Consider the following 12,454-nt stretch of genomic DNA (forward strand, 5'->3'; position numbering starts at 1 on the left):
CTCATACTACGCAAGCGAGGCGCTTCCGACAGATGGCAACTCCGTAAGTCCTCGCCCCCCAATATCATGCATGCTATTAACCCCACCTTTTTCTCCTACAAATTCCCCCACTGAGGCGAGTACGCATCCCTTTACCACTCCACCTGGGCATGCCGAAACACATCCGTCCATCAAAAATCCTACCCCCGTACAGTGGGAAACCGTTCGGACCTGCGTAACGAGTAACAGCTGGTGTGGCGGACCCAGCAGGCAGCCAAGTCCGTATGTATCCTGCACTAAGGACCCCCCCTATTGCTTAAATGATATTGCGCGACATAAAAAACGACACGGACGTGAGAGAAGACGACACACCAAGCGCTTGGTGTGTCGTCTTCTCTCACGTCCGTGTCGTTTTTTATGTTGCGCAATATCTTTTAAGCAATGGATTACCAACTTGCCCGGAATGCTGCTCTCATTAAACCCCCCTATTCTCTTGGTGCGGACCTAAAGCAAGACAAGGACCCTGGCATGACGAAGCTGCCAACTCGCGTTCTTTCATTGTTCTTCATAAACGTTTTCCTCCTCCTTCGCACCGGCGGCATGCTCATGTCCAAAAGCCTCTCGTGCCTCCGGGTGATCTCGTCGAGTTCGACCTGCAGCACAGCTAGCGCGACGCGCCGGCAGGTGTGCCTTCAGCGGCGGCCGCCGACAATCGAGGCCAAGGCGGCAGCCCGTAACCCCTCTGTTTACAAGCGCACACACTCGAATCTGCTGCCCTTTCGAGAACGTGGCCGTACACGGCGTGCGTTCCGACATTTCCGGCGGTTCCGGCGTGCAAGAGCATAGAGCACTGGTTGTGGTCTGTGCACGCGTCTGTTTACACACGTCAGGAAGCCGTCACGCGTAGGTGGGTCGAGCTTGTGCAAGTGGTGCGCATCGCTTCTGAACCAATGTACACGGCTGAGTTCTGTTTGCGTTCGCTCGAGCGTGGCTCCTACTGCTGTAAGCGCGACGCGACGCCCTTATGCTAAACACAGCGAGTAGGCCATACTATATGCACAAATTATTTCTGCCACAAAGTTATTCGCCAACCACAACGGGAATTACTACTAGAGCAGAATCAAGAAAACGTCGTCACTCCTGGAGACATCTGTCGTTCCCATGCTGCTTCGTATATTGTGGAGTAACATTCACCTATTAGAAAAAAAAAGGCATGAAACTACAATGAAAAACGAAATCTTCGTAATACGCAGCTGCCATAGCTCTTCGGCGCCTCTTCTTATATATGGAGGCACGAGTTTATTGTGAAGGGTATCCATAGAGGTCGGTCTGAGTGAAAGTATTCTGGTCAGCGAATCACCGGATTCTGGAAATCGAACTTTTTCAGATACAGTTATCTTGAGACATGTCTAAACGCTTTCATGGAGTTCCTGCATGACAGTGCAGCGTATACGAGACTGAGCCCTCACACCACATGCACATTCAAGCCATCATTTTTATTCCAATCATCATCAGAGTTGCATATTTTCTTTTCTAATCGACTTATTTGGAAAACAGAGCGTGAGCGCTCGTGGCCAGATGACTACGGCAATTCCTAGAATGTTTTCCTAGTTTTACGTACATCGGACAGAGCTGAGCGCGGGCTACAGCTACCTAGCGAGACCTGTCTTCTGTACCTGCTGTGCGCTTCTGTGCTTGGAAACTACTGACGCGCCCGTCGGGTCGCATAGCAACAATTTCCTTTGAAAAGCGAAAGCACGTGCGCCACACACGCACGAATGAATACGCAAATCATTTGTCATCCTTACGACTGTCCTTCGAGTGCGAACAAGTTGCTTGCGCTGTGATGCATAGCAACAAGTTTTGTAAATTAAAAGCGAGAGCACGCCAGTTTTCCGCATATTGACCGCCTCCGTAAGGTCGTAAGAGAACAGGTCGAAATGTTTCTTCGGCGAAGTACAATTTATCAGTGATCACGACGTTGTTGTCGCCATCGTATATTACTGCGAAGCTGTTAATGGCTGCAATTCCACGAAATTTTCATGTGTACGAGCAAAAACGATCATCATCAGCAATGGCTCGTGCCAATGCTCGTGCGTTCGTCATCTTCTTCCACAGTTGGCTCCGTTGCCGCTCATCATGCCAGCGTTCCCATACTGCCCCTCGCGCTCGTGGCACTGCTCGCGCCTTCAACGTCTTCTTCCACAGCCGGCTCCGATGGCGCTCATCATGCATGCCCCTTCCTCTGCGAAGGGGCTGACGGCACTGGCCATTTGCCAGTCGGTGCGGTGATTTCGGTCACGCATTCCTTGCATCAGTATATCGCGAAATGAAAACACGAACGTATATAACCAATGTATAACACGAATGAATGCGAATATATAAAAATAAATGTGTGTGCGTACCTTTCCTCACAATGACCACCGATCAAGACAATAAATGTGTTCATACATTTGTTCAAAATTCTGTGTCACCTCTTTGTCGTGTGCTACGCAGCTTCGACGGTCATGCACCTTCACAGATTGAAAGGGCGGATGATTTTGTTGACGTTAACTCGCTGCTGTTGTAACACACGCCAATTGCTCGCCTTACACAAACACGTTGGTCCATTTGTTAACGCTTTGCAGAACCCAAAATAATGCTGCGAAATAATTCACATAATTCACATCATTTCAACAGTGCATGGAATATGCATAATTTTTACGCTGTCTTTTTTCCTCGATTCACAACAACCAGCAAAAGCGGCCGCTTTATTTTTATGTTATTCATCACCTGAGTGACCAGGACAGTCGACTTCGCCTCCGGCTCAGTGTCCGGACAAACACAATACATTTTCTACATCTACAATTGCTTGAGATTGTTCAAAAAGACAAGAAGAGTGCACAAAATATGGGCGGGACGTGGATAAATAGCGATAATAGTATTAAGAATCAATATTCACTAATTAACTAGCACAGGAAAAAAGATACAAATTTAACAAGACATTCGATTGTACTCCACAAGACATTCCTGGACAACAGAGCAAACCTCTCAGTGACTGAATCCTAGAGTAGAGGCTCTGAACGGGAGTTCAATTGCAACGCTAAACCTAGCGATCGCTGTCAGTGCATCGGGTGATGCACTGACAGCGCCAATTTTTCTCCTTCAAACGGGATTTTTCACTTATAGTTGTTGCGGCCCATAAGAGGCAGCAACATTTCATCCTTATGTGCCTAAACGCCGGTGATCTCAGAAGCCGCACTTGTAGGCAATGTAACAAACAAATAAATAAAAAGAAACTTCTGTCTCGCAATATACAGCACGCGTTTAGAACGTTTACTTTTTGACACGACTAAATTATATTAGCCCTCTCCCTTTTTTTTTCTTCCTGACTGCCGCCGTGCAGAAAAAGCAGCCCGTTGGACACCATAGCAGCGTCACGCTTTCTGAAGTCTCCATTTCTCATTGGCGTCACGTGACGTACAAAAGAGAGGGGGGGGGGGGTGCCTTCAGCAGCTAGGAGCCACTTCCAGAGCAGCGAAGAAAGTGCGTGCAACACGTTTCTCGCAAAGCGCTGGTGCAATACTCATTTTATTTCATCAATACACAGAGAAATAGGGATCACAAAGCAGATCTGACCAATTGCCTAGAGTAAACACATTTGATGAAAAATTTGCATGCATGTAAAGTCGGTAAATTATCACTGACCCTGAGAAAAAAAAAAAAAAAAAACGGACGATCTCATTTCGTCCTCTGGCCTGTACGCGTAATCAATCTCCACGGTTGAGTAGGTGGCAGCCACTCGAGGGAAGCGGCCCGCAGATTCAGTCCAGCAGAAAAGCCTGAGTGAGAGCCGCAATGGGAGCCCCCGTCGGAACGCCCGGGAACGGTCCCGAGCTGGCAGCGATGTCGATGTGCGAGTAGCACAGCGGTCGCTCGGAATCCAGGCCGTGCTGCGCGGCAGCAGAGAACGACAACACCCGTTCAAAGGGCAAACTTCCCCGCACTCTTTCTTGCGCGCGCACGACATTAAGCCAACAACGTGCGAACCGCGATTAAAGCAGAGCCGCCACGGCCCGTTCTTCTTTTTTTTTCTCTCTCTCCTAGCCGCTCAAGTACTGAGGCGGCTAGGGGAAATTTCGTGGCTAAAATACGTACCGGGCTGCCAGTCTACGTCGAAAGTGTACATAATTGGAAAAATATAGTACCAGCGTCGCGATGCGATGCAGCTGTTGCGCGCACATACCAATTCTATCGATTGCAATACAAAATAATAGCAATGCTGCGAAAAATATTTAAATGTCGTTAATATTTGAAGACTGGCTTGCCGAAAGCGAACCGCCTATAGCCTGCGATTTCACAAGAAAAAAAAAAGGCTGCGAAGGAAAGACTGACCTTGTCCAGACCAGACGCCTTGATGAGGAAAGCTGCCGGCATCTGGTGACCCCGCGGAGTACGCGACGACGGCTCGTTGTTACACTGGATTAGGTCCTCGTACTCGGATGGGCCTCGCACGAAATTGTAGTCCTGCGCATTATTAACAATAAGACACGAGTACACGACGACAGCGTGCACGCCTTGAATTAACATCTTGAAGTAAAGATGCACAAAGGCTCAAGCAGGAGGGGCAAAAATAACTACAGAGCAGAGAGAGAGAGAAAGAAATAACACACATCAAGACAGACACTTTCAAACGCAAGCAATGACATGTACGTTGCAAGATACGACCTTCAGTTAGCTCTACAAAATTAGGGCGATTTTCAGGCAAACTGTTACAGTCGAAAGCAGTTGTGGGGAAGTATGAACATCCAAACAGGATAGTCCTGACAAAGTATATATGGCGTTAGGGACTGCGAATGAGTATGACGAGTTTGGAGAGTTGATAATGGTGTAACATATGTAGCCTATAGGCTAACGTTGATGGCAAGCATCCGGTGTAATAATTTGCATAAAAATGTATTTCCTAGGAATTTTCTTCTATCTTGCAGTTAGATAATCGAATTGATCTCCATAAGTTTGGCTATGGAATCATCGCGGTCGTATTTCGCAAATATAAAGCGGACAACCTTCCTCTTAATTTTTTCAAATACATCATGTTAATTTTTATGTGGCGGTCCCATACTACAGAAGTATATTCTACTTTTGGCCTAATAATTGATGTATATAGTAATTTATTACATGCGAAGGTTGTGGAGACGCTCAACTGTCTTGCGCCCCCTGATGTCCCCCCGCATAACGTTGTTATCGCATCTACTATAATGCGGCTTGCCCGCGTAGCTAAGCGCCACCGGCGGTCGGCGTGGTTGCAAAATAGTAGGCGAGATGACGCAAGTGCTGCGCTGCTAACACCACCTAACGACGGGTTTGCTCGGGCGCAAAATGGAGTGTTCCTCTCTGGCTTGGGGTCGCCAGAATGCGCGGACTAGTCGCGCGCCTGTCTCCACGCTCTGCGGGACCGTCTCGAGAGGCTTCAGGGTGACCGTACGGGCGAACGATTATAGGCTCGGCGAACATATTCGCTCGATATCCTGAAGCGGTGAGTCGGACTTTCGATTCGTCCGCGCCCATCGGCATCTTCTATTAGCAGCAATTTCGCTCGTTGGCATTGGTGCATGAAAGATGCAATAAATGCCCTTGTGGTTGTCTACACTACTGTGTTGTTGTTGCTTTTCCCAAGAGCACGTTTGGAGACCCCACAGGATGCATACTTAAGCCTGTAACAAGGTAAACAAAGTCTTCTTTTTTTTTTTCTTTTTAAAGCTGAAGTGCCAGACATTTCAAATGCGTGTATTCCGACTCAAATTTTTGTATAACGTTACGCCTAGGTATGGATAATCACTCACTTCGCGTAAAGGATCAGGACCAAGAGAATAAGAGAGTATCTGTGGACTCTTCTTACTTGTTATTCGAAGCATGACGGCCTTATCAGAATTAATCCTTATGCCGCATTCGTCGCACCAAGAGATAATTCTATCGAGTGCAGCGTTATGCACTCTCTGATCATCACTTGTTTTTACCGCAGTAAAAAGCATACAATCGTTTACGAACAGACGGATTTCAACCAGCTCTGCGATTATGTTGGCAATGTTGTTACAAAAAAAATCAGAAAAACAAACTGTCCAAGCATGCTGCCTTGGGGAACACAATTGAACTGAAAGAACATCAGATGCCCACCAATCAACAACATACTGGCTGCAACCATACAAATAAGCGGATTTCTAAAATAAAAAAGCTTGGCAGCCTAGTAAGTTCAACTTGAGTAATACTCCCAAGGGAAGGGAAGCGTAGCAGGGGGCGGCAGAAAGTTAGGTGGGCGGATGAGATTAAGAAGTTTGCAGGGACGGCATGGCCACAATTAGTACATGACCGGGGTTGTTGGAGAAGTATGGGAGAGGCCTTTGCCCTGCAGTGGGCCTAACCAGGCTGATGATGATGATGATGATGAGTAATACTTGTTGGGGGGCTAGTTGGTGCATGTTTCCAGAAGAGGGTTGTAGCGCCGAAAAAGACAACACATAGCCTTGGTCGGCTGCTATGTGTTGTATTTTTCGGCGCTACAACCGTCTTCTGGAAGTAAGTTCAACTTACCGTATCAGTTTGACATGGCAAACCAAGTCGTATTTAGAGAAATTTAATAACGTGAGATCTAGTTGACCTGCCTTCTCAAGAGCTGCAAAAGAACAAATTACGGCTGACAACTGTATGACTGTCAATAATCCTTTTCTGAAACCATTGTTGTACTGGTGATAGAATGTTATCTAGAAACCTTTTAATGAACGAGGCCAAAATATGTTCAAGCATCTTACATGAAGAAGATATGATTGAAATGTGGTGATTATTTTTTCGCTAAAAGAGGGTCTCAATTCTTAAAAACAGGCGCGACACACATGCTATTTTCCAGTCCTGTAGAACAGCAGTTGGACTAAAGGGCGCTTAAAAAATCACAACAAGGAACTTCGCTAGTGACTTGGCATAACAGCGGAGGAAAGCGTCTGGTATGTCATCAGGTCCGGGAGACGATTTAATTTTCAGTCTTAGCAGAATATTTACGATACCTTAATATAATACCATACCTTCAACATCAAAGAAACAGGGTGCGAGCCGTTAACTACAGGAGAAGCACTAGAAAAGACACTATGTAAATTGTGGTTGAAGTGCTGCGCTATTTCCTTCGGGTCAACAGTCGCGCTACTATGTGAAATCTTGCTTATTGGTTTCTTGTAGTCACGAATTGTGGGTATTCCAAAACCGCTGGGTGTCATCTTTAATGAATCTCTGTAAAGTAGCATCAAAATCAAATTCATTTGACAGGGCTGATTGCTTCATACAGCACAGTGCGAATAGCAGTCAGGCGGTCGGACAAAGGCACTCTGCTTTCTCGCTCGCTTTGCGTTTCAGATGTGTGACGTGTCCATTAATCGACAGAGTAAATTTGGCTTTTCTATAACTTGGTCGGACACAAAGTTGTTAGTACGAAAGAGGCAGATACACTTTAATTCATAACAAAGGAGCCCCAGTTCCACACTACGAAAATCCAGAAAACGTGCCTCTGGGTAATCTAATATGCCAATGTCATCCACGCGTGAGAATGTTTTTATGCTGCTAAGCGCAGGCGCAGAGTGTGAAGCTTCGACGTGAAGAGAGAGTGGCATATACCGAATTGTGATCGAATAGTCTCGATTCAACGGAAACAGAAAAGCAACGCAAAGAACGAGGCGAAAATACAGGGTCTAAAAGTGAACACGAACCATGTTCAAAACGTGTAGGTTCATTAACAATCTAAACAAGGTCACGTTAATTTAAAAATTAAACTCTGGAATTTTACGCGGCAAAACCAAGATATGATTATGAGGCATATGTCGTAGTGGGGGTCTTACGGTTAACTTCGACCACCTGGGGTTCTGTAACTTGCACCAAATGCATGGTACACGGGCGTTCTTTTTTTTTTTTTTTTTTTTCATTTCTCCCCCATCTAAATATGGCTGTCATGGCCGGGATTTGATCCCGCACCCTCGGGTTTAGCAGCGAAATGCCAAAACCACTGCGCCACCCCGGCGGGTACAAGGTCATTTCCAAACATAAGGTCAAAGAGCGTATTAGTATATTTAGGAGAAGCAGAGCCAGCTTTGAGATGCTTGGAAAATTAAAATCACCAGCCACTATTAGTTTGCCTTTCCTGAACTGTGACGCATAGTTATATAATTTAGTAAAAAAATATGACATTGGAGTCTGGTGCTCTGCAAGCAGCAAGCAGAATGATGGTATTACCAAATACTTTAACCTTGAGATGCAAGGTTTCAGTGTCATCTATTTGGTATATAACAGTGGCTTCAGTGTTTAATTTCGATGGCTTCTCCGCCGCCACTACTGACTCTATCCCTTCGGAACAATCTATAGGCAGGGGGTACTACGTTCTCATCACGTATAGCACTTTGAAGCCATATTTCTGATGTCACAACAATACCTTGAATCATATGCTAGTAAGAATTATTACGCCATAATATCAAGACGCTGTGTGGATGTGGATATGACACACTCCGAAGCAGCCCGAAGAAATTCTGAAAACTTAAGGACTAACCTCACGGCGAACGGTGGACACCTCGAACAAGTCTCCGATCTCGTCACCAGCAGCTTTCACGGTAGCGCTCACGGCGTTCAAGCAGGCTGGGCCGTTATCCATGATGATCTGGAACAGCAGCCGTGGGTCAGCGTTGCGCGCAGAGTCAGCCCCGCGCTAGACACTTACCGAATAGCCATCTCCAACAGCGATGCATGCGTGTCCCGTAAGGGTAGCGATGGTGAATATACGTGGATTCACTTCACTGAGTGCCTGTAATGACAACGAAGGGCTTTCACTTTAGCACAGGAAAAGGAAAAGCTACATACATTCAGAGCATTGTCTCCTAATACGCAGCATTCTTTGACTCGGCTGTTGGCTTTTGATTTTGTTTCCCAAATTTCAGTAGGCCTACCCCCAAATTTTAAATTGGCCCACCCCCATATCACCCGCAAATTCAGGTTGGCCTACCCCCATATCAGCCCCAAATTTAGGTTGGCCCACCCCCAAATTAATGTTGGCCCTTCTCCATATCACCTCCAAATTTAGATAGTCCACCACCATATCACCCCCGAAATCAGGTTGGCCCACTCCTATATAATCCCCAAATTTAGGTTGGCTCACCTTCAAATTTCAAGCTAGCCCAACCCCTTATCACCCCAAATTCGAATTGGCCGGACCCTACATCACCCCCAAAATTAGGTTGGCCCATCACGCCCAAATTTAAGTTGGCTCACGACCAAATTTTAGATTGACCCAATCCCATATCACCCCGAAGTTTAGGTTGACCCAGTCCCAAATTGACGTTGGCGCACCCCAACCCCATGTATTTTCTATGGAGCCCTATGCATTCTTACGTGAAAGTTGTCACGCGTCACGATTTTGCGACCGGAATTGCCGGGGTACTCGCCAAAGGGTGCTACGCATTGAGAAGCGCATCGACAGCAGACGAGCATCACCTTGTCCTTGAACTCGCAAACAGCGTCCGCCATGGCCATTCGTCCTTCAGCGTCGGTGTTTCCAATCCTGACGCGCACCCCCGCACGCGATGTAATGATCTCGTCGGCCACGTAACACTCTGCACGAGTAAGTTCGGCCAAGGGTTCATTGTTGCACAGCGACATGCGTGCAACAAAGAGCAATCGCTGGTGCCCGCGTGCCTTCCAGAAAGTTCTACACCATTCGCGACGCGCATACATGAAATCAGATTACACAGGGTTCGGTGAAAACAGACAGCCGATAGAACCATCCGATAACATTCCAGAAACTTACGATACATGCAGGGGCGTCCCGCGCTGAGCGGTAACATTTGTTAGACGGTCAAAAGCGCTGAAAATATCCATGTGTCAATATATATATATATATATATATATATATATATATATATATATATATATATATATATATATATATATATATATATATATATATATTAACACATGGACACAATGCGCGCGCGCGCATTGTGCCGGTCATGTTGTAAGCACCCCCTTTTTTTTTTATGCAACAATGCTTCCCCGCACGAAAAGCGGCTGTATATGCGATTAAAAATGCTTATCCTGTACATCTAGCAGAGCATTACCTGTGATAAAGGGTACGGGTACAGTGCAAGAACCCTAAAATTTATCACAAGTAACATTTAAATATATTTACTCTGAGGGCCCAAAACACTAATGCATGGATGGTGCGCAGAGCGTCGTCGATAGCTCACCTGAACCGATGCTGTTTCGGACCATTGCCATAGCACCGAACACTTTGACACCTTTGGGACGAAGCTCGCTCAGCACCTGTGAGAGTAAACATGCAAGACAAAAAATTACTGACACCATTGTTTACCTTCACCGATACAACTCAGTATAGTTTCTGCTTCTCGCCTTAAACATGCATAAAAAGGCAGCAGGACCGATTCAGCTGCACATTGTTACCATGCTGCATGACAGTGCTACATCAGTAATTTGTTCCGATGTGCACACCAGAAGCCTAGACGATGTCAAAGTTGAGTGAGATTCAATGATTCATTAATGTTTATTTATTTCATGAGGATACAATCACTTGCTAGTCACCTGTCATTTGGAAGAAAGGGTAGGGATCATAAAAGCCTCATTCATACATCATAAAGGCCTCATTGGAGGCCAGAGAGTGGAATCGATTGATTTACGACTGATTGATTGATGCGTAACGTCTTGAAGCAACACTAGAGCTATAAGAGACGCCGTATTGGAGAGCTCCAGATTAACTTTGACTACCTGGAGTTCTTTAACGTGCGCCTAAATTTAAGCACCCGCCACCTCGTATGAGCTCAGCGGCAGAACGCCACAGGCATTGAGCCACCCTGCTCAGTGAAATTTGTATATCATCTATATGAAGTAAGCTTGACCGGCAGTGCGAAGGTATTGAAGGAGGCGTTACATGTTTCAGCTGTACAGTCGGTGTCGTTTTTTGTCGGAATAATGCTCGCCCCCATAGTGACCCTAGCTGTGGGCGTCCTACGCCCCAGAATGCCATTAATTATTTAACGTCTTGTGTGCTATTTTCCGCCGCTGATCTCCGCACCGCCTATTTCTCGAGCTTTAATTTCCTGCCAACAAGTACCCTTCGTGTGACGCCGAATGAGAGTATGCGACGTCAAGCAGGTCGGGTGAACCACCCAAAGCTGCTAAAACGACGAACCGGAACTATCGGCGGCCACGCTGCCTTGAAGCTTTCTGAAGCCCTCGATAAGCCCCCTAAAGAAACTCACTGCGAATTCTTATCGGCTGTGCACCCAGCGTGACGGTACCTCATACTGGCGCACACAAGCACGAGGCTTCAGAAGTTCGTGTGTATACGGATTACGTCACGATGATTAATTTATTCCAGTCAAGCTTGAAATAAGAGGCCGTGTCCTGAGCGTAATATAACCCGTGACTACTTCTGTACATGCTTGGAGCAAATCTATTTGCGTTATTTCAGTAAACAAATTAGCCTCAAAGATATTCAAAAGTGCTTGCATTCTGTTCAATGGCCTGGCGAGGGAACAAGTATTCGTAATTAGTAGTCAAACTCCTGAAGCAGGGAAGGGGTACATTTATCTAGGCCAAGTTAACACCTATGTGGGGATCCGGATAATGAGAAAGAAACCTGCAGAAGACTAAACGCGGGTTGAAGCGCAATGGAAGCCACTCACTGACCATGAAGCGCAGCTTACCGAAATCACTGAAAAGTATATAATCAATGCATTAGCGAATGCAAATCTGTACGGCCTAAAATTAGAGGCTAACAAGGGAACTTCTAAGGACTGCGCAACGAGCTACGGAACGGGAAGTGATAGGCGTAAAGTTAACACGGCAGTATAAACTACAGATCAGAGAGCAAACGAATGTACCTGTTATTCTACTCGAGGTTAAGGAGAACTGCAGTTGGGCAGGTCAACGAAAGATGAAACATGCTTACTTAGGGTTACAAACCACACTGAATTTAGCGGAACAGTCCCGACATTTTCTTCTTTCTTCGTTTCCTGCTAAATAACAATCAATAAATCAGATTTCCTTCCTTTAATGCTTGACAGCTATGTTGCACATTCTTCTCTTTCGTCTTCTGTTGCATTTTCATTAACATAAAGGCGGTTTCGTTTTTGTCGTGGTTTTATTTCAATCGTAGGCCCTAACCGTTCCGCGTACCTATATCAGCCGTGTTACCTAGGCAATTACTGGACCTTGTTGCAAATAGCGACATGGTAGGATTTTTTAAAAAAATGTGCACCGTTGTTGGACGTACAGACTGGTGGCTCCTGGAACTGACAATGACGGTCGCCGCCAGGAAATCAGGAAATTTGCAGGGAGATGACGGTGGTCGGCTGACGCAAGTTAGGCGTAAGTGGAGGCGGACTAAAATGAAATGATGATGAATGTGCTTACCATGTCAAAAATTTGCTGTTGAAATTCTTTCTGGCCATTTAGT

The 12,454-nt window shown here is 46.0% G+C and overlaps 1 protein-coding gene across 3 annotated transcripts in view; it reads right to left on the reverse strand.

Annotated features, from left to right (window-relative positions):
* Nucleotides 1–3,518: 3,518 nt before the first annotated feature.
* Nucleotides 3,519–12,454, reverse strand: part of Dip-B (Dipeptidase B) — a 46,786-nt gene continuing 37,850 nt past the window's right edge. For all 3 annotated transcript variants that reach the window (XM_050193863.3, XM_050193861.3, XM_050193862.3), the window contains exons 11-16: nt 10,227–10,302; nt 9,475–9,593; nt 8,705–8,788; nt 8,537–8,644; nt 4,354–4,485; nt 3,519–3,911 (exon numbers count right to left, since the gene is read on the reverse strand). In XM_050193863.3, coding sequence (XP_050049820.2) covers nt 3,783–3,911; nt 4,354–4,485; nt 8,537–8,644; nt 8,705–8,788; nt 9,475–9,593; nt 10,227–10,302 — 648 coding nt within the window. In that variant the 3' untranslated portion in view covers nt 3,519–3,782. The remainder of the gene's footprint in view (nt 3,912–4,353; nt 4,486–8,536; nt 8,645–8,704; nt 8,789–9,474; nt 9,594–10,226; nt 10,303–12,454) is intronic.

This window comes from Dermacentor andersoni, chromosome 1 (genome assembly GCF_023375885.2).
Source record: "Dermacentor andersoni chromosome 1, qqDerAnde1_hic_scaffold, whole genome shotgun sequence".
Classification (NCBI taxonomy): domain Eukaryota; kingdom Metazoa; phylum Arthropoda; class Arachnida; order Ixodida; family Ixodidae; genus Dermacentor; species Dermacentor andersoni.